General features: G+C 38.3%; 1 protein-coding gene across 1 annotated transcript in view; it reads right to left on the reverse strand.

Moving 5' to 3' along the window:
- Nucleotides 1-1,932: 1,932 nt before the first annotated feature.
- Nucleotides 1,933-22,415, reverse strand: part of LOC138028748 (DNA replication licensing factor mcm7-like) — a 20,516-nt gene continuing 33 nt past the window's right edge. The window contains exons 1-19 of the mRNA XM_068876350.1: nucleotides 22,367-22,415; nucleotides 22,184-22,260; nucleotides 21,944-22,003; nucleotides 19,899-20,003; nucleotides 17,831-17,955; nucleotides 13,629-13,809; nucleotides 13,305-13,366; nucleotides 11,428-11,686; nucleotides 10,974-11,058; nucleotides 10,747-10,878; nucleotides 9,759-9,842; nucleotides 9,458-9,544; nucleotides 9,033-9,157; nucleotides 7,161-7,342; nucleotides 6,397-6,480; nucleotides 5,945-6,113; nucleotides 3,910-4,016; nucleotides 2,817-2,885; nucleotides 1,933-2,377 (exon numbers count right to left, since the gene is read on the reverse strand). The exon at nucleotides 22,367-22,415 is cut by the window's right edge and continues 33 nt beyond it. Of these exons, the coding sequence (XP_068732451.1) occupies nucleotides 2,242-2,377; nucleotides 2,817-2,885; nucleotides 3,910-4,016; nucleotides 5,945-6,113; nucleotides 6,397-6,480; nucleotides 7,161-7,342; nucleotides 9,033-9,157; nucleotides 9,458-9,544; nucleotides 9,759-9,842; nucleotides 10,747-10,878; nucleotides 10,974-11,058; nucleotides 11,428-11,686; nucleotides 13,305-13,366; nucleotides 13,629-13,809; nucleotides 17,831-17,955; nucleotides 19,899-20,003; nucleotides 21,944-22,003; nucleotides 22,184-22,260; nucleotides 22,367-22,391 (2,154 nt within the window). The 5' untranslated portion in view covers nucleotides 22,392-22,415 and the 3' untranslated portion in view covers nucleotides 1,933-2,241. The remainder of the gene's footprint in view (nucleotides 2,378-2,816; nucleotides 2,886-3,909; nucleotides 4,017-5,944; nucleotides 6,114-6,396; nucleotides 6,481-7,160; nucleotides 7,343-9,032; nucleotides 9,158-9,457; nucleotides 9,545-9,758; nucleotides 9,843-10,746; nucleotides 10,879-10,973; nucleotides 11,059-11,427; nucleotides 11,687-13,304; nucleotides 13,367-13,628; nucleotides 13,810-17,830; nucleotides 17,956-19,898; nucleotides 20,004-21,943; nucleotides 22,004-22,183; nucleotides 22,261-22,366) is intronic.

The following is a 22,415-nucleotide window of genomic DNA, read 5'->3' on the forward strand; positions in this document are numbered from 1 at the left end:
TATGATGAAATAGTTCACAAGTATAATTTCTTCCAAGATTTGGATATCACTTCAAAAATCTTGTTCCTTTTTAACAATTTTGATTCTTTCGTTTGTAGATCACTTGCTGCGTTTGCTTATGACGTTATGAGTTACAGACATTTACGATGATTTTTTAATTAAAAAGATTAGTAATTTCTATTGCATAATTTGATGGGTAATGTCATGTACAAAAATGGAAGTACCTGAATAAATTGTTGTTTGTTCTCTGTTCTGCACTGAGAGAGGTTTTCATCGGGCGCTCCCGTTTTCCCTCTTCTCAAAAACCAACATTTGACTTCAATTGACCTAATTGTTAATTTCAGTTTACAGTGATCCCAATTAGTGCTCCAGCGCTAGAACGACTAGACACTTAAATATTTAACGTTCCTTTCCTTTCCTTTTTTCCTCATTAATGTGACATAATTGGTTACCACGGCAACATCAGAACAAACGAATGAACGAACGAACGGTGACCCCCACTTTTTTATTGCTGCAAAATGAGCAGTCGAAGACAAAACTCTCCACCAAATTAAAACAATTCATAGCCATCTTCACTATTGAAAATTTCCGAGGTAGCTCTGAATCCGCTCCAGAGAATTTTTGTTTGAAGGAAGTTTTATCTTATCCTGACAATCACTTTCCAGCATTTCAAAATGAAGTCATCAAGTTCGTTTTAAAGGCAAAATATAGTGAGTGAATTTTGTTAAGCCTTTATTGATGTTTCAGATGGAACTCTAACATTGTCGTTGCGTAAAACAGTCGTGTAGATTCAATCCTTTTAAATAGTAGTTTGTTGACATTTGAGCTTCTTAGCAGTGAAACCAGTCTTCCTCAGTTATTTTCAGCGGATTGGAGTCCTTGACACATGTCCAGAAATAATCATAATTAGATGCTTGCCTAGCCAAAAAATGAGATCTGTCACATTTGGTCCATGGGTCAAGATTTCTCCCTCACTGCCAGTCGGGGACAAGGTTTTAGAAAACATCGGGCTTACTTGACTGAGAACAACACTTTGGCACACTGTCCTGGGGTAACCCAACCATTTCAGTTTCCTTTCTTTATAATTAGTTTAAAAGGTCACTGGCTTTAACTGATACCCTTGGTCACAGGAAGCTAGATAGGTTTACAACTCCACTTCCTGGAGTAATTTTCCCAACCCTAGTAAGGCTTCATTTAAAATTGACAGCAACAGAGAACTGAGGGTTTTTCAGAATTTCCTTTCCTCACTTCGCATTCAAATTATACTGCAATTCAAAAATCACATTTCTAGGTATGGCGTGAGTATATTTAACGTACTTTCATGCCAAAAGGAAATGAAGCTGCATTTAATAGACAATTAAAAATAAATTTGTAATGTACACTAGACATTTCATTTTGACGATGATCTATACTTGAGCATGTGTCAGGAGTACTGATGCACACAAGAAGTTTGGAAAGCAGAGCTGAATGAGGCTTAATTAGCAGTGTATTGCTTGTTCTAAAGCAGTTCCAGCACCAACAATGATTCAACGAGATTATTAATGGATTTGCCTGCTGTGAGGAAGCAGCTCTTTGCCTTGAGACATCCACAGCAAGCGTGTGAAAGTTTAAAAGAAGCAAACTAATGGGTTGCCTGAATGTACAAAGGCAATCCATTGATGGCAATGAATTTAACAGATGCAGGAACGTACTTCACAATGAAGACACAAATTAAATCACTGATGCTCTTGCATTGTTTATCGCCACCTGTTTTATCCAATGAGTTTCAAAATGATCACACAGCCTACTCATGTACGTGGATTATTTTTTTAAGATAAAACACTGGAAACAAATCTGCATGGGAACAGAACAAGGGTCAAGTTTCACAACATTCTTTTGTCATGCATTAATTATTATTAATTCCAGCCACAGAAAACAAAATAAAATGACAAATTAAAGAGCAAATTCTTACATTTATTTCCAAGGTGCATGTAACATTAATGTATTACTTGAATGTGTGCAACACTAGTTAAAATCACTCAGTAGTTTAAATACACGTATCTTAATGACTAAGGTAATAAAATTAAAAGAAGTTGAATGATAGAACTTTAGAAATCCCTCATTCTTACTTTGTGGTCTTGAACAATAACATTTGTAAGAACCCTTGACACAAGGGTCGTGCAGCGTGTGACACTAGGAGAAAACTAAGAGACCAATCTACTTTGCACAAGACCCAAAAAGTCACAGAACAGATGCTAAAACTCATTGTACAAAGGTAATCCTTGTCCTATTTGAGTTGATCTGCCAAATGTTAAGTTCTTCGTATTCTGTCATGCAAGCGTCAAACTGATCTGGTGTAAAACCCTTTGTCATACAGCGTTGATGTGCCTCTTGAAACCTACAAAAAAAGCATTCTTAGTCTGAGGAACCTCAATTTAAGGATGAAAAGTGGGAAATATTTGCTCTGGCTAGGGAATTGCATGGTAACAACACAGTTGGAATTCAGAATCAACAAAATGTTTCTGAGCATGGTTAAATGATGCAACTGGTTCTTACTTATATATTAACTCCAAAAATTGAGGAAAAACGTTTTCAAAGAAATTGTTGCCGGTAGTACGGCTCACAAGAAGTTACATAGATTTAGAGAAGCTGAAAATAGCTTTTTTTTCCTTGTTTGTGCCTTTTGCCCTTAATTTTGTGCATGACCTGCAATAATGAATTAATTACGTAGAATTTCAGCCCTGTTTGTTGCTAAAAGATTTAGTGATCATTTGACAAAAAAATAATAACCTAAAACCATTCAACAAGTCGCAGACTAACTCATCAAGTATACGTACTTCACACTGCTAGCATCTCCAGCCATTTCCTTGATAATTCCATAAATTGCATCTATTGGGTTGACAGTCCTGAAGAAAAACAAAGCAAAGTTTTAGTTAGCCAGAAATAACCCATTTTCCATTTTAAAAGGTGCGAGATGAAGGAGGGGAAATTACTACAATAGTGCTCTTTTTAAGCTAAAAATCAAATTACCAATAATAGGGAAACCCCCTCAGTCAAGTGTTACTAAACTGAGTTTTGACGGTTTTTTTGGATGTTTGTGCAACATGCTGCTCCAACATGTTGCTATTTTAATGGCTAACAGACAGACTTGCCAAGTATTTTGTCCTGTACATCGTTCATATCTTACACCATAGTTCATATAGATGGATTGGTTATGAAACTCTGGAAACTTCAAAAGCAAGAACAGTGACATTGCACTACATGTTAACTTGACCTTGACCATGCACAATGTCTTGTCCTTAGTTCACAACAACAATTTGAATAAACTAGATGCTCTGTGGGTGTAAACTGGGTTGCCTATGGTACGTGTGTGTCCTTGCTTGGGTTTCTTTTAGAAAAAGGGTGTAGTTTATGCATGGTCAGGGCCAAAACAGCGCACAAAAAAAATAAACAAAAAAACTTGTTGAGTTTCATAACCATCTCCATACATTAACTTTGCTTCCATACAACTAAGTTTATAACCTGTAATTTTCACCACTTCAAAGTTATCCCAAAATTCATCTTGCTTTCACAGTATCTAACCAGGAACTAAGTTTGATCAATAATAAATTCAATTTGCACCTTACTGTCTTTGGTTCTTTGACAACCATAGGGAGCTTGAGGAAGGGCATTTTTGAGAGGCGAACTGCAACTCGAAGTAATTTGGGGGGGGGGGGGGAATATCGAGTAAAATAATACTACATGTATGCTAACTTTTGGATAGCACAAGGTTTGCTTGGTCATCCATTTACACCAAAGACAAACAATATGCACTTGCAAAAATGCTGTAGCTTTTCCCCATCTAGACAAACACTTCTCTGAACAACAGATTGCCACTTTTTTTCTTTAATCCATTTACCATATTATACATTTGTCATTTACATTTCTCACCTTGTTGAACCTTCATTGTCAACTAAGGAAGCCTTTGACATTTCCATCAGTCTCATGGCCTCATTGACGTCTTCTTTCTCAACTACATCAGCTAAACGTAAACGAGCCTGATTAAAATGAAAAAGAGGATGAATGTCTAAGCCAAAGGATCAACAACAACAACAACTTTACTTGCCATAATAATTATTTAAAATATCAGACTTGAAAATTAAATAAAAAGCACAGTACAAACACACCTCTTGATGGGCACAACTACGGTAACTTCCAGCCATTTACCCGCAGGAAATCTGTCAAGTTTTTCATTGAACAGTTGCCTCAGCAGGTAACAGGAAGGTGTAGGTTATGTGACTTCGCTGTGGCTCATATGAAGCAAATACTCAACTTTTGTGACTATCTTACATGAAGTACCTAACCAAATTTTGTGACTGCCTTACATGAAGTACCTACTCAAATTTTGTGCCTAGCTTACTTAAGGTACCTACCCAAATTTTGTGACTATGTTACATGAAGTACCTACCTAAATTTCGTGACAGTCTTACATAAAGCACCTACCCAAATTTCGAGACTATGTTACATGAAGTACCTACCCAAATGTTGTGACTACCTTACATGAAGTACCTACCCAAATTTCCTGACTATGTTACATGAAGTACCTGCTCAAATTTTCGCGACCGACTTACATGAAGTATCTACCCAAATTTCGTGACCGATTTACACAAAGTACCTACCCAAATTGCGTGACTGCCTTACATGAAGTACCTACCCAAATTTCCTGACTGTTACATGAGTTACCTGCTCAAACTTTCGTGCCTGTTACGTGAGGTACCTACCCAAATTTCGTGACTATGTTACATGAAGTACCTACCTAAATTTCGTGACAGCCTTACGTAAGTACCTACCCAAATTTCGTGACTATCTTACATGAAGTACCTACCCAAATGTTGTGACTACCTTACATGAAGTACCTACCCAAATTTCCTGACTATGTTACATGAAGTACCTGCTCAAATTTTCGCGACCGACTTACATGAAGTATCTACCCAAATTTCGTGACCGAGTTACATAAAGTACCTACCCAAATTGCGTGACTGCCTTACATGAAGTACCTACCCAAATTTTTCAATAAAGTTGTTTTACCTCAATTTGACATTTAAGGCTACTCTCCCTAGTCAAATATTAAAGAGCTTACGCAACAGGATGACTGGAAGACTCGGGACAGCAGAATGACGAAAAAATGTCGGGTAAGATTGGAATGCACAGTCTCGAGCGACATTTTATTCTGGTGTCCTGAGCCTTCCAGACAAATGTTTTGAAAGAAATTATTAACGATTGTATGGCCCACCCCGAGGTAATGTACCTGTAGCCACGAATTCCAGTATTTTCCATGTAATTAGTTTTTATTTGTTTTCTCCTTTCTTGGTTTTTCCTACTATAGCTTTCCTTGTCCATAATTAAGCCTCGCTTGTTTTTTGTCTACCTTTGTCACACTACCTCGTTAACATCCCTGTAAGGCTCGTATTGTTCTTGTGTCAGTTTTGCTGGTATTGTTTAGTTAAGGGTTAGGGTTAGGGTTAGTTTGTTCATGTTGTATGCAAAACCATTAATTCTGTAATCTGGAGAGCCGCACAGATCTGTAAGTGTCGTGGTTTTCTGAATTCGCTGTCCTTTGGCTTTCTATTTCTACCTTTCCTTGTAATCTCATGATGTGTATGTGCTCCATTTTTCCCTTCAGTGAATTGTCAAATAAAATAAAAGTATGACATCAAAGTGTGCGCAGAGTCGTTAACAGTACCTGTAATTATTTTTAGACGAGGTAAAATAGCTTGATATTCATCTTTCAATTTTGTGCGCATTACAATAAGAGAACTAGAAAACATTTGCCTGACACTTTCAAATGTGCACACAACACTATCATGGTCATCCCTCCAAGAAAACGTGGCTAGTTTTAATTGGTACGAAGCATGACGCTATCATAGCTATTACTTCTTTTGTAAGAAGAATAACTGACTTATTTCACTAAAAATTCACTACTAACCAAGGCAGTCGCAAGGCGAAGCACAGCTAGTAATGTTCTTGCAGATGTAAATGTTGTGTCTCTGTTAGTTCTGGCTTCTTTTCGCATTTCTACGTATGCACTAACAATATAATCTGTCAGTGCTTCTGGGATCACGGGTTGTTTCTCCTTGCATTCAGTAATATAGCGTCTGAAGAAAAAGAGAGAAAATTGTAACTTCAAAAACTTGGCCAAGCTGTTGCTTGGCCCTCAGCAGCTTACTTTAGCTCTAGCAATACGCCAGTCGACAAAGTAGTCACAACAGGAACATGCACAATCTCAGGAAAGAGGGTGGATTATGAAAAACGAAACAACGTTACCAGAGCAAAGGCCTTTTGGGTAAATGCAGAGTCCACTTGCCATGCTATGCGGCTCACTAAGCAAAATGATGAATTAACACAACAACATAATGCCTAATGGCATTGATGACTCACCTCATGAGATTCATATCCAGAGCAGTGTACTGTGTAGGGGGGTGTGAACAGTGTTGATGGACATATGTTATGTGCTGAGCAAGCCTGGCAAAAAAAAAAATTACAGGCAGGAAGTCAGAAAATGCATGTAACATGGACCAGCCAATTTGCATTCTACTGTCGGGGCTCAGGTTCTGCTTCAAGCAAGCACAAACAGAAGACTAGTCTAATTTGCAGGCATAACACGCAACCCATGTTTAGTACACCCCTTTTTGCAAGCTGACGCTGATACTACAACTTCAACAACAAGATGCGAGATTATACACCTTTAAGTGATCAAATATATATGCTGGCTCGAGCAAACTTTTACACAGTCTATCATGAAGAGAGTCCTTTTTTTAATAGTACATGGTGCAGAAGGTTTCTTAATTGATTCATATTGAAGTTGTGAAAAACTTTTAAGTATCCTCAGAATAATTACATGTACATCAATTTCGTTTTGGTAACGTTTTTTGTGAAGTGATAACTTACTACAGTTCAATGCATGTAGTTGTTCGCAAATATGGGTTGAAACAAGAGGCCCCTATGAAGAACTCCTAAACTCTTACGAACTTTGTGTTGTAAAACACTGGTGAAATGATGGGGAAATTTAATCTTTATCCAAACCATTTAATGCAGAAGAGTGGCTTTAATTGAGTTCACTCTAACAAATGGTAGATATTTCACTTGTCACACAGACATTGCCTCAGGCATGCAATATTTAAAAGGGTATAAAGAATTCTGACCTTAGGTCATTATCTCTATCTGGTTTGTCCTGAATGAGCCACAATATGTCAAATCTAGACAGCAGAGCTGCTGGAAGCTGTATGTTCTGCTCTGCTGACTTCTTGGGGTTGTATCGTCCATAAGCAGGATTAGCAGCTGCTAATATTGACACTCTAGCATTCAAAGTGGTCATGATTCCAGCCTTTAAGAGATAGTCATATCAATAAAAAATATTTTATTACACAAATACTGTAAGTGAGACAACATGAAGTAAATCTGCCAAAGAATGTGGATCGCACAATGAAAAAGAAATAATTTTTGTACCTGTACACAAATTATACTCCCTTTTAAAGGTTTGTGTGTAAAGAGAAAAAGCCTCCAAAAGAATTCCACAATGAAAGATTCAAAGCTCTCTCCCACACAGATGACCACTCTTACTGTTCACAAAGATTCAGTTACTTGGCCTTAAGGAGGCTTGAAAGAGGTTTTAGCTGTGCGCGCAACATTAGCACAAACACGATAACTACATGTAAGAGACACGCTTCAGCAGAATGAATCAAATTTCTATAAAAAATAGCGTGCACAACACACCAGAAGTGAACATAGACATAATTTTGCATGAACTGGAAATAAAACCTGCGGGAAAAAAATTGCCTTTATCTCGAAATTTTGCTTGGTGACCTATCTTGAATTTTTGCATGCACGTATCATTCACATTAGGCACTTCAAATAAAAAGGTTTGGGGGAAACTTATCCAGTACAATTTTCTGTAAACTGTAAAATGCCTTTTTTCCATGTATCTTAAATTCTTTTACAGCTGTAGATAATGTTTTGTCACACTCTCTAAGAAGTTAAAGAATTTAGGGAGATTTCCAACAAGTAAATAAAAACGGTAGGTCACCGACTGAGTTTTTCACATAATTTTCAAACACTTAAATTGAAGACGACTTGTTGCCATGGTAACCAATATGACATCATTTGTGCCCTTAAAGTATTACACAACAATAGAGTTGCAAAGATATTTATAGTTTGCCTACACTATGAAGTATCCCTGTTTGGTATATTTCATTGTTTCAGAAACACTAGCAATGAAAACCCTTATGGGCCTCCTTTCAGGGCATGCTTAAAACATGAAATGGTCAAATGACGAAATGGAGAAATGACGAAACAACAAAATGAATCCACGTATGTTAGCACAGGTGCCCCAAACTGATGCACTTTTATCACTGAAATGTCTTAGCTCGTTTTATTGTTAGGCTTCTTGCCTTCTGTGTGGTTTTTGTAAGGCTTTATGTGATTTTCATCAAGTTTTTGGTCATTTTCAGTGTCGGTGTTTTCCTTATGTATCTATATTAACCCAAGGTTGGAAACTCTAATGCAGCAGTCTGAAAGATAATCCACTGTAAATTCCACCAAAAAGCTCCAATTTTTGTCGAATATGAGGACTCAAATATGTAGCAGCACTATCGTCCTTAGTCTGATCGAGTGGAATTGACAGCTGCTTATCTTTCCGACTAATGCATGAGAGTTTCCAACCTTGGGTTAATATACGCACAGGGAAACCACAAACACTGAAGACGACCATATAAACATGCTGAAAAGTGCATAAAGCCTTACAAAAACCACACAGAAGGCAAGAAGCTTCACCATAAAAGGAGGTAAGCCGTTTTTATTCAAAATTTCACTCACATTAATTTTTTCACTTTCAAGTAGTTGTATTCTTTTTCACTGATTCAGTGATTAATTTGAGTCAGTTTGGGGAACCTGTGCTAACACATGTGGACTCATTTGCCATTTCACCGTTTTGTCATTTCACTACTTTGTCATGTCTCCATTTCGTCATTTCACCATTTCATGTTTTAAACATGCCCGAATTCTTGCACAGACCTTACCTTAGCAATAGAGACAGTCTGCTGTTCCATAACTTCATGAATCGATGTTCTATCCCCGTCCATCATCTTGTCAAATTCATCAATACAACAAACACCTTTGTCTGCCAAAACTAGAGCACCTCCCTCTGCAAGAATCAATAATAAAATTAACTACGATCAACAAACTATAATATTATCGCTTGTAGGTCTTGCCCTGAAATTATTTAGCTAAAGCAGAGACACCTGGTTTCAATAAGGTTCGTATCAGGGGGTTAACAGAAAGAAAAGTGTGCCCAGAACATGTAGGACCTCCTCCCTGTTGTTTTACATTTTTGACTCTCAGTGGAACAATTTTCTACATTTTGAGGCCAAAATGTAAGATTGCTTTGGTGCTACTAACACTTGAATTTGATTTGTTTAGCCTTATTGGTTGCCCACACACAAACCTAGGATCATTTCTCCTGTCAGGGGGTCCTTCATCACAGCTGCAGTCAGACCTACTCCAGAACTTCCTCGTCCTGTTGTGTATTGACCTGAATAAAAGAGAAAGTTACAAAATGTAAAAGTATGGGATTGTAGGCAAAAAACTGGAGTCCTGCGGCTCTGGGTTACGACAGACACATGTTCAGACCTATAGAAAAACACCTGAAAAAGCCAACATTTTTACAACAGAATGAAAGGCAAAGTTAGGAATATTGCAGAAACAACAGTTTTTTAGTAGCAAGAAGGCACAAAAAAAAAGCTTACTTCTTGGTGCAAGCCTGTCAATGTAAGCAAGCATTTGACTCTTCGCTACACCAGGGTCACCCATCAACAAAATATTGATATTCCCTGTAAAATGAAAAAAAAATACTATAATATGTTCTGCCAGTAAATATATTTATAAACAAGATAGAAACTTTCTTCCCCTAGAGTATCGCCTGTAGCATTAGATTATTACAAAAAGAACCTTCAAAAGTTGCCCAAAAGTACAGTAGTTTGGTACAAACAGGAGTCAAGACCAACAACTTGTTGTTGAGTATTATCAAACTTTTCTGAGTGTTTCATGCACACATGTTGCTCCAAACCGGTGAAGTTAAGTCCTCACAATAGTTAATTGTTAGAGCGACTTTCACATGACCTTGAAAAATAAATGTTAAAACTGAACGTGAACATTTAATTGGCTTATCAAACAAAAACAAACAAGCACAAATTTTCATTGGTTTAGCGAACATGGATGCAAACAACATGACCTCTCCATGGAACTTTCTGGAAAGTTTCCCTTTGACCTCATTTGAAAAGCAGCAATGTGATTGGCTAATTGAACTGTTTACTGCCCATATTAGGAGTTTCTTTGGCAGGAATAAGAAGCTTTGTTTTAATCTTGCCAAACATTGGTCCGTGAAACAAATTGCAAATACTTTTTCAAGATCATATGAAAGTTGCTCTAACACTGTTGCTAAGAAATATCAATGGTGTTTGAACCCATGACCTCCGCAGGTGCAATGGTCCACCAACTGAGCTATGAAGCCACTCAGTTGGGGCAAGGTCAACATTGTTAATTCAGGTTTTCTAAAGCCTTCCCGACATCACAGGATTTCAAGCCAGCATAGGAATTGAAAAGGGAAAGGTTTATAAAAAAGAGTAGACTATTAATAAAACACAGAAAGATGCTATCAGCTGTATTTTATGTCAATGGCCCATATTTTCCTGATTACCTATAACTGTAATTGTTGTAGCATCAATGTACATGTACCTCTAATTTTCATTCCTTGCGGAGTACAATCCACACCCCCAACCAAAAGTAACAAAAGAGCTTTCTTGATATCTTCATGACCATAGATTTCAGGAGCTAAAGATGATGCAAGCTTGTCATAGAAATCAGCTTCTGCAAACAAACAAAGTCATGGTTGATTTTTAAATGTTCAATGTACCACTTTCTGACTAACACATTCAAGCTAAAATGTGGTAGTTATTACAAACCCTCTGACAAAGCCCTGATTTCTGCCTCACTTAGCTCTTCATTTCCAAGCTCGTCATCCTCAGTCTTGTTCATTTTTACAATCCTCTGCAATATAATGGGGGAAAATAAGGCAAAGATACATTTAAAAAAAGAGAGAGAATTCATCAGGTACAAGTATAGCGTCCCACGCAGATGTTTTTAGGGCTTAGTCTTGCGTTCCTCCACCACTAACATCTGTTGAAACGAAAACCCACTTCCATTCAGTGGCTGTTTGTCCACTATTTAAAGAAACCAATCAGCATTGACTTATTGTGCTGTGCATAGCCAAGTAATCTCCAACTGCTTTTGGACAAATTAAGTTCTGCTTATTGTTGAAAACATGGTCATTATTGCACAAAAAAATTAAAATACAAAAAAGTGTAATGATTGCAACCCTTCATAACACAATGTTATGCTATAAAAAAGGATTCTTACATGAGCTTCCAAAAATGTCTCAGACAACAATCCCTGAGTAAGCTGTCGGAAGCCAGTTTTCATCATGGGCAGAAACACCCCTGTGGCAGCCACATGGTCCCCTGGTACGGCAAGTCGAGTTGTTTCACCTTTGGCTATCACTGTCATTGAACGTGGTATGTTTCCAACAGGCACCTGGTCACTGTGTTCTTGAATCTTGAGTTCTTGGAATTTGACAAATTTAGAACCTCTGGTTTGAAGGTAAAGACGACCACCAGCCCTTGAAAGTAAGCAGCAACTTATAGTTTCAAAATGTAGGCATGAGGATCCAATCCAATCCAATCCAATCAAATCGAATCATGTTTACTGTAGGCAGTCTAAACCGATGTATCGGTCAACACTCGGTCAATAGTTGGATGATAGTCGGTCGATCGTTGGTCACCCTGATGGTGACAGTCGGTGGATAGTCTGTCGATAGTTCCTAGACGCATCTCGTTTGAGCTTTGGTCATATGTCATTGATAAATCGGTCAACTAGTACTATCAGTCAAATATCAGTCCTGTGTCAGGTGTCGGTCAATAGTGTTAATTAAGCAGTTTTTAAAGCGATTACGACATCAGTTATCGATATCATGCCAGGGGGAAAATTTTAGGTCGTGTTCTATTGGTATCAACCGTTTTAGTTGGTTGGCTTTTAAAAGTTCTATTCGGAAAAAAACGTTTAGTTTGGTTGATCAACTTTTTCAACCAGCATCAAACTAGGTTGAAATGGTTGAAAAAGCATTGGTAGCAACCGCTGTCGTTTATGTGGGCCAGTAAAAGTCCGCTGTGGGCTCCTGCTGTGTTGCTTTCCCTCAACTTGTCAACGTGAAGAAGTCTGGTAATAAGTGTTCCCAGGAGTAAATGCATTTCAACCGAAAATGGTTGGAAAAGTGTTCTATTGGGAAACCTCGACTGCTTCAACCTAAACAGGTTGTGGTTGAAAAGGCTGATCCCAATAGAACATAACCTTAGTGTAAGGCACAATTACCGGTACTCAATGAAGCAAATCAAAGAGCACTGGGAACTAGGGACATGCTTTTAGGCAAGGGAAAATCATCTTTTTTCAGCAGCCTTCAAAATGTATCATTTCCAGTTGTCTAATTTCTAGCTGAGAATACTCGGCCCAGCCAGAGCCTAGGATGAATTTATTGCTCCGGTTGTCCCACAGTCAAAGAATAAAAAAACCTGCCAACAACTTTCCTCGCATTTCAGTGAGCATTGCGTTTCTTTCTACTGACAGTTGACCAATACTCTGGGAATTATCAACAAAGTATTGGCGAATTGTCGGCGAGGTATCAGCGAAGTATCAGTGAACTAAAAGCCATATTGGCTGACATAAATCTTGACAGATACTTCAACTGACTATCGTTCAACTATCGATCAACTGCCAACTGATATGTTGGTCATGGCTACCAATAGTAAACATGGTCTGTCAAATTTCTATTCATAAATTTGTGTATACTGTAAGTTATTTTCATATACACAATCCAGCCTTTTTTCATTGTATTACTACAATTGAATTCAAAAAGACCAAGTAGGTACATGGTATAAGGTACTTCAACACAAAGAACGAGCAGATGATTATCCCACAGAAAGTGCATCCTCTATCAAGAACCTAGTTGGCTGTTGTGTTAGTTTTAACAGAGCAGTGGAGTCTGCGTCCAAGCATGCATAACTTTATAATAACAACACATGATCACACTGACCCCCTATTGAGACAGGACCATGCTCCTATACAGAGCAGGGGTATGAACTCTTCAAAGGAGTGATGAGAGAAAGGCATGTATGCATAACGTAGGGACTTTATGTGGAAATCTAACCACAAATTATGTTGTTGATCTACACTTTAAGTCTTACTTGTTAACTTTGCACTCTTCACTAGGACACAAGAGCAGAGGCATAAATGTCTGAGATGAGATCTGAAAATAAAATTATATTTAGCGTGCTTAAGATCGATCACATCATTGTTGCAGCTGGGCTTCCCATTTTATTTTGGGTTTTTTAGCATCTCTAACTCTTTGCTACTGATAACAATATACCATGCAGGCCCTTGAGGCATGCACAAAAGGGGGGAGAAAACATGGCATGTTTGTTGGTTGGAAGACTTGTCTTCTCTATGTTCGCGCTTGCAGCAGTAACCAAGCCCTTACAATAATAATGCACACAACATCATCTACATACAGGTTGATAGGACTCTGCACCACACTGATCACATGTATATGTTGCAACTTCCACCACTGGCTTTACTTCTGTGCATCTAGTGACTATGCCACGTACTACAACAAGTTTACCAATGTTGTCAGCTTTCACTTCACGGACTGCACTGGCCCTGTGATTGCTAAGGTGCTTGAAATAAACCTCGCTGAAAAGAAATTATTCAACAGAATAACCCACATCTTATATTATCCCTTTTTGAATTAAAGTAAGACTTCAAACAAAACAAATACCGTATTTACCCATGTATAGGTCGATCCCATGTATAAGTCGACCCCCCATTTCTGATGGCAAAAAACGCAATTTCTTAATGTGTGGTTCCAGAAAATATCCATAACCCCACCACGGCAGACAATTGGAAATTCCGAGGGAGAGGGGAGGTTAAAGGGTAGTAATTTCCAAGGGGTAGGGGGGTTTTGTGGGAAACTACTTTTCCAAAGGGTCACGAACCACATACAAAACATTGAAAGCAACATACGATCGATCTGAAGCACAAAACACACTATCGGACGATGTTTTGAAACAACAGTCAGTTTTGAGATAAAGTTAATACTATTAGCTTCAATGTTTCTGTTTTTCTTTGAGTTAGCTAGCGCTACAATCTCCCGAAGCTAAGAACAATGAGTCTTTCATTTGGGACGGATTCAAAACATTCAAAATGGCGGTCTCAACTGGAATCTCGTCCCCAGACTTCCACGTTTGTCTCTTTTTCGTCCAACCAACACTTCCGTTCACTTGAGTATCACTTTTCGCTACCTTCACATGCAGTAAACACATTTTTGATACGATTTATGTTTTACTGGGGGTAGTAACTCATTGAAAATGCGATAAGACGCAAGTTCCCACCATCTCAACGCTTGTGTGCAACGACATTTTCTTTTTTGTGGGTGGCATTTAGACCACGGACAGGAACCGGGAGTCAAGTTTTCTCTTCTTTGAGTAAACGCGGCCTCGGGAAACGATTGTTGAGGATCAGTTCGTTATGTCAAACTGGAAATTCTAAAACAGGAGTTTGACTACTCACTGGAGGAAGTAAATCGCGCCAAAAATGATAACAGTCGCCCTCTCGCTTCCATCCGTGGCTCAAAGGCAAGCAACAGTGAGGCGAGCGAGAAGGACTGCTGGAGAGTCAGTAAATTTGAAGACTGCACATAAATCGCCATATCTAAGTTTACAAATATGATGGATTATTTTGACGTCAATAATATTCTTCGTAAAACAATCGCCTTTGTGACGACGTTCACAAAACCTACCGCGTCAACATGTGTGGTCCCTAAATATTAAAGAATCAACCTGAAGAAACTGACAAAATGTGTAGACAAAGGAACAAAGTTTCTGTTTTATTTACTATGGTTTGCAAAGTTGTTTAAGCAAGTGAAATGTTCTCATTGAAGTTCGCACAAAAACGTGAAACAGTCGACGTGCAACCCAAATGTTTAAGCTTTGCAAAGTTGATAGCGCACAAGCTGAAAGTTTAGCTGGATAATGAGCTTAACAAAGCGTTCTATTTTTCTAAAAGTTAACCTTAATGTTTACACTGTTGTAATAAAATTCTACCGCAATTACGTAACTAATTCACTTTCGTTTTTATAAGTAAAAAAATTCTGGAAATTCCTGAGGGCAGAAGGGTCATCAAAGACCCCCCTGCAACGGAAAATCCTGGAGGGAGGGGGGTGCAAATCAAAAAGTCTTCCGTGGTGGGGGTATGGATATTTTCTGGAACCACACAATTTCTTTGTCAAATGTTCATGGGACACTAATCTTGTATTCTTTGATTTCAGGAAATGTGGATACACAAAAAAATCAGGGCCTCAAGCGCTTAATAGTTTTGTTGTTCAGCAGCTGCGGACGTTTTGTCCTTGAGTTTCGAAAAAGTTATCTGAAAATCGAACATGTAAACCTCAAACTCGCCTGTTTCGTTGTTCAAGGATAAAGGGCTTTAGAGGATAAGCACAATGCAACATCACAGAAGCAGGAGTCAATCTTTGAAAATAACTTGCGAACGATGCAAAAATGTGCAAGGTTTAATTGGTCCTTGACTTACAATTTCTCAAATGACAAACAAAACAAAACTCATAAACCAAACAATACGAAGTTTGCAAAAGCATTTACATGTAAATCTGCCAGGTTTGTATAAAGAATAAAAAACAATCATTACCAACCAGCATTTTCACGCAAACACAAGTGACGATGCTTAAACGCAAACACGAGGTATTGCGCCAGGTTACTAAGCCGTTGAACGATCGTGTTTTATTCGAAGAAACAGAAATGCCTTATAGACCTTTCCGCCTTTGGAAAAGGAAAATTTCCAGTGTCTATTTCATATTTGAGTATCTTCAACATTTAGAGTTGGACAAATCCTTTTTTATTTCAACTGGAATTGCTTACATTTGTTTTGAAGTCTTTTGTCATTCATTTTGAAGTCTTTTACAATGTACGTCGGCTTTTGTCCATTGCATTCGTTATGCCCAAGACAACATTATTATGTTAATTTTGAATAAATTACTTACATGTAGCTGGAACTTGGCTCAAAATCTTTGACCCGTGTATAAGTCGAGGGCGATTTTTGGAGCTTCTTTTGAGGCCATAAAAGGTCGACTTATACATAGGTAAATACGGTATTAATCTTATACATCAGTCAAAGATAAACCAGTAAGCTTAAGTTATGTAATAAATTATCATTTTTCACACACTGTGGATGACAGAATTCTGACCTCAGGAGTTGAACCAATCATGCAACAGTCGTAAGTCCAACGCAAGAATCAACCCTTGACAAAAACCCTTTTTGAAGCAATGTAAGTAATATACCGTAAAGACTCGCAGATAAGCCGCACCCCGAGTTTAGCAACTCAAATTTTGGAAAAAAAGTTTTTCATGAAAAAAACTCGAAAGAAATCCAAAGTCGAGACCATGAAGTGTTCTGTCTTCATCCAAGGCAAACTCGCCAACAATGGATCGAACAATACTTTAAAGTCTTACCCGTAATTTTAGCTCTTTAGTAGAATAAACATCATGTCCATCACTTATGGCATATGATTGATATTATTCTGGTATTTGTTCACAGGTATTTCTCCATTCAAGGCAGTTTTTTCATAGAATTTTGTGCATAAATTTGTTGTTTTCTTGCATGCACTGCGCAAAGCTGTGTAACCAGGCATAATATCAGACGATGGAAGACTGGACACCAAAATTCACAGCACCTTTCCCAAATGGTCTCGCAGATAAGCCGCACCTACGATTTTGATCGCAAATTTTTGGAAAAAAGGTGTGGCTTATCTGAGAGTCTTTACAGTAATCTATTTGGAAAAATGTTGGGTTTGTTCAAGGAAGGTCTACTGTGAACAAACCAAACAATTTTCTAAGCATGACACCCACTGATCAAGATTACAAATACAACAGAATGGTCAACCCCTAATCTACTCAATGACTTAATTAACATGTGAAATATCTTGTCCAAACCTTAGTCTTAGTTGCATAGTAAAGTTAAGGAAAGTGTGACACTTAGTTAACGTGACCTGTCGAACTACATGTATAACTTGATCAGTTATTCACCTGATGCGAATCGGAAGTACACGTACATTTGTAGTGTTGCCTAATCAAATGTGCAAATACATGTATGCATACAAAGCCAACATATTACATCGTGGGAACTAGTCCTTTCTTCTACTAGGATTTCATGTAGGATTTTGCCTAGTTCCTCAGGATTTACATATATATCAATATGTAAGTAAGGTGTTATGCTCACATACAAATAGGCTAGTTTCGAATTGTGCAGCAACAAAAGAACAGTGTCGAGGTTCAGGGGAATAATTAGCATATTGTATTGTTCAAAACAAAAGAAAATGCAAATTATTCCCCTGAACCTCGACTCTGTTCTTTTGTTGCTGCACAATTCAAAACTAGCTTATTAGGATGTTTACTAGGACGGAAACACCGTACATGTATACTCCCTCACATATTTAATCTCTGTGTGAGCCGGCAATCCCCTAACACCGACCAAGTCTAACAACAGCAAGCAGCGTCAACACTTATCCTAATTGGGCCACGTCATTACAACACTTTAAAACAGCTATAAGGAAGTATAAAACCTGTTCACAATCTCAGAACATCTCAACATGTGCTTAGTAATACTATGACTGGTTTAAAAACACCTCAAGCAATAGACTTACTATCTCCTAAGCAGTTCTGGTGGGTATTTGTTTCTTGGGTCTCTTGTTTCTGTATCATTTCTGTTTCTCTGCTCTAGTAACAGCCGATGCTCAATATAGACATCCAAAGCATCTTTGACTTGAACCTTAGATCAGGTGAATACAAATTATATAAATATATAAACTTCACTGTGATAAATGTGACCTCTCATGGGAAAACGTTCCTTCCAGTATCCGTGCAAATGGCCAAACGCGCGGCAAGTGGACAGATAAAAACGGGTAGGATAGTCGTTCTCACAGGTGGCGTGAACGATCAAACGACCAGAGAAAATTTTGCACAGATGAACCGCACGACTGAACGACTGAAGAAAACTTAAAAACGGTAAGGTTGCGCGACTGAACGGCCGAGCAAGTTTTGGCGATGAATGAGGTTAAACGGCATTGAACATTACGAACGACACACCGGGTTATTGAAATAACAATCGAAAACATTGCAGGACGTGCAATTAACAACAATAAGATGAATTGGTTAATTTTACGTTTGAAATCCGAATGGAAAAATAAGGAATATGGCCAATATTGCGTTGTAAATCATGAATCTCTTTTGATTGATTCAATGTGCAGTTGTAACCAAAGAAAACATACTTGAAAACCGAATAGATACACAACTCATATTTATTGATAATAGCGCGTGCTTCAATGATTCCATCAGGTCACAGGGTTTTCAATAAGAGCCGGCGGCCGGCAAAATTCACTGGCTATTGCACATGAACTAGCCGGCAAAGTTTTGTTCATAAAAAACAAAAGAGACGCTTGAATTCTGACTACTGTCGGCGGCCATTTCTGTTACACTGTCCCCGTCAAAGGCAGCGATCGCATTTTTGAGGCAGCCGTTCAGCAATCCAGTATGTGTTGTAAGCTTCCTGATTTGCAAACTACTTTTGAAGCATGACAAGACGACATTTTTGGTCATGACAACTGAAATGCATTTCACACGGCTGTATAGAATGCAAAGAAGCCTTAAAGGGGCTATGTCACGTTCAGAATCCAAAATATGTCTTGCCGTCAGCTGAATTTCCAAAAGTAGATGTATATCTTTATATCTGTTGATTGATGTTTCTGTTTCATGACGTACCACTCAGAGTACGCAAGTATAGTCAGGTGAGAAAGCAGAGAGGCAATTCAATTGTACTGTAATTGAGCTTTTAAGGCGCACAAGTGCGATCACACATCAGGGCTCGAAATTGCGACCAATACAGTCGCATTTGCGACTAAATTTTTCCCTTTGCGACTAAAATATCTAGAGAAGTTGCAAATTTGCGACTTGTTGTCACCTTCGCTGTTTCGAAACAAAAGGGTTAGCAGTTGCCACTTTGCTGCTACTTTTGCTAAAATAAATAAAGAAATGACAAAATTATTTTGTTTCTCGCTGTGAATTTTCTCTGAAGATAGCGTAATTGTAGAGTAATTTAGCTGCGATGTTACGTGCACAGCTCCATTTCTTCGATCATTCGCCATTTTCAGCCGTTTCTTTACACACAAGTATTGCGGGCTCATATTTTTTGCTAAACCACTGACAACACAATGCAGCGCGCCGATTTTGCGACTAAAATTTGCGAAATTGCGACTAAATTTTCATATCTTATCACAAAATGCGACTGGATTTTTTCGTTAATTTCGAGCCCTGCACATGATTTTTTAGCCGCACGATCAAACATTTAGTCACATGTGCGACCATTAATTTTGGTCGTTAACTTTGAGCCCTGTATACACAACCTTGTGACAGTGATCTTAAAAACTGGAAATAATGGTATGTTACCAAGTGGATGGCCAATGTGTTCGTGAAGAGTAAGTCTGTCTACTTTCAAGGTTTGTTGACAAAGTATTGAATATCGCAATCTTTCAATAAGACAGTGCAACAATGATATAAGGGCATTTTTTGCTGTCTGAGAACAAAGGTAATCTTTTTGCAATTTTGAATAAATAAAAGTAGACACAATTTTATAGCAGTTGTCAGGAAAAGTGGACAGTGGGATGTAATTTCTTCGTAATCTTGATGGTGGTGTACAATACTAATGTAATACTCCACCTCTCTCTCTTTGTAGTCAGGTAACATTTCAAATACAGCATCTTCAAATAGCTGTTTATACCGTCGCCCATTGTCTATAATGTTCTCTGATAACTCAGGATCAACCTAAGAGAAAAATAATAAGACTTATATGACATGTACAGTGCCATTAAAAAATAGGTTGACAGTCCCTCAATGCTCAAACCACAAAACTAGCACATGCACCATATTAATTTTTTGACAAGGCGAAGGTCAAAATGGAGCCTTCAGTATAAAAATCAACATTGCGTCTGGGAGTGAAATTGAGACTTGTCCTGGGTTTGAAACAGTCTCCAAGCAACGGATGGCACAAACTCAATAAAGACTTTACAAGATTTTTTCACTGAGTGCTCTACACACTATGTGACTGGGTTGTAAGAGTGTAAGACTGCAAGAGCTTATAATAAAGAGTGTAAGGACATGGCAGCAATAGGCTTACAGAGCATGCATAAAAAAAAACAGGTCTGTTGAAAGCGTGCTTGAATTTCAACAAATGAGGCCCAAAATCAGCAAGTAATTTGTGACACTGATGAATAGTAAAGCCACTTATCTTTCCAAAATGTTGGAGTTTTCAGGTGATAAATGACCTCGTCTAGGAGAGTGAATTTTTGACTTTGCAGAAACCATAGCCAACCTCAAGAGTTGGATGATTGTGATCTTTGTGCTGAATTCGCACATTTCTTGCTAAACTTTATAACACTCGATAGGAAAAAAAAACCAAAAACCTGGTGTTTTGCCATCATTTTGTCACAGATTGTTTCGTGACCTGTTAGCAAGGTAACGTGATCAGAGGTGGCTGCTGAAATCAATGTCACTTTCATTTTGTGATTTAGTTGTGCAGCCAAAATTAACGCAGCAAAAATTCCCCAAATTGTTTTTCGCTGGCACAAAATTTATGTTGTTTCCTTCTTGTAAATTTTGTTGTTGATGGCATTTTTTTTCACTCTCGATCGACACTATGTTTCCTATGTTTCTGAGAGCAAGTCGCTTATTTTGAGGTCTCCCATCCAAATACTAACCCCACTGGACAGGGTTTAACTTCAGCAATGCTGTCAGATGCTCAGAGTAAACACTTAAACTTGCTGTGAAAAAGAAGTTGAAGGGAACTTCATGTCAGCTTTCTCGATTCCCTTTTATTTTCTTCAATCTTTCTAGCTTTAGTATTTTACTAGTAACCACATGTCTTCTAAGCGCACTAATTAGCTAAGACATCTACCATGGCACTCCTATAATTTCCGATACATTTAGTTAAATGCAGTTTAACTGAGTTAACAACTAGGAGCGACTGCAGTCAATATTTATTGTTGTCAGTGGTTTTGTTATATTTGCGCATGTGTTAGGTTCCTTATGCTTTACGTTGTACAGCTTATTCATCGGTGTGGCGGGAAGAAGGAGGGAGCATTTTGTACCGAGTGTTTAGGGGTTTTTCCCTCCCTTCCCTCCCCCCCCTCTACTTTCCACTGTTTATTAGTGTGACGGGTGCCTGTCTTCTCAATGGCACTCATGGCTGGTTTGTCAGGTTTTGCCAGCCATCGGTGCAGTTTCCAACTTGGAGCTGGCTGCCAATAGTGGAAGCTCCAGGATGCCTAAGGCATCCAACCTCCACGTGGCATTGTTAACAAAGCAATACTGTCTACTAATAGAGCTACATTTACATATTATGCAAAAACAACTTGAATCTCCTGGAAAACAAAACGCAGCTAAGTTGACAGTGAAATAAAGCACTGTGTCACGAATCGTCTGGTTAAAGCACTACCACACGCACGCAATGTGTGCCTCTATTTCTGCAGCCCTTTCTTTCTCGTCGAGTTGAGAAAGGCACTTCTTGCAGGGCAATTCGATTCCGACTTGTTCTCAAAAGAAACGAACCAAATGCAAACAGGAATCGTGTGGAAATGAAAGCATTCTGCAATCCCTTCAAAATTATCAGGGATTTCGATTTTAATACCACCAGTAAACAACCATAGTTTCAGTACAAAGAAGGCAAGACACCTTCGCCTGAAGCATCAACTTGCAGATTTACTCACCTCGGAGACGTCATCAAGGTCGACCAAGAGTTCAACTTGCTCTCGATGGGCGATTTTCACCTAAAAGAGAAATGATCTTGAGTTTGTCACAAGCTAACTCGCAGCGAAGCCACATCAATGCAAAAAAACAATAGACGCGAACAAAATTAAGTTGTCACCCAAGAATAATTTCTTGAAGAACGGTAGCTATGAAACGCCTAAAAGACCCGGAAAAGACTAATTGACAAATATTCCACTTACAAGTTGCTCTCCATATTTGAAGAGTTTGCCTTCGTCGCCGTCGACGTAAAATTCGGCAAGGAACCGTTTAACTTTGTCTGTCGGATTAATGGTACAAAACAAAACAAAATAAATCAAAACACAGTCGTAAAGATACTTCAATAAAAACAGGACAAAATTATTCAAAGAAAAGGGACTGTAAACCTTTCTCTGCCTGGTAATCCGGCATGTTTATCGCAGATGTGTAATTGAA

Source organism: Montipora capricornis, chromosome 13, assembly GCF_036669925.1.
Source record: "Montipora capricornis isolate CH-2021 chromosome 13, ASM3666992v2, whole genome shotgun sequence".
Classification (NCBI taxonomy): Eukaryota; Metazoa; Cnidaria; class Anthozoa; order Scleractinia; family Acroporidae; genus Montipora; species Montipora capricornis.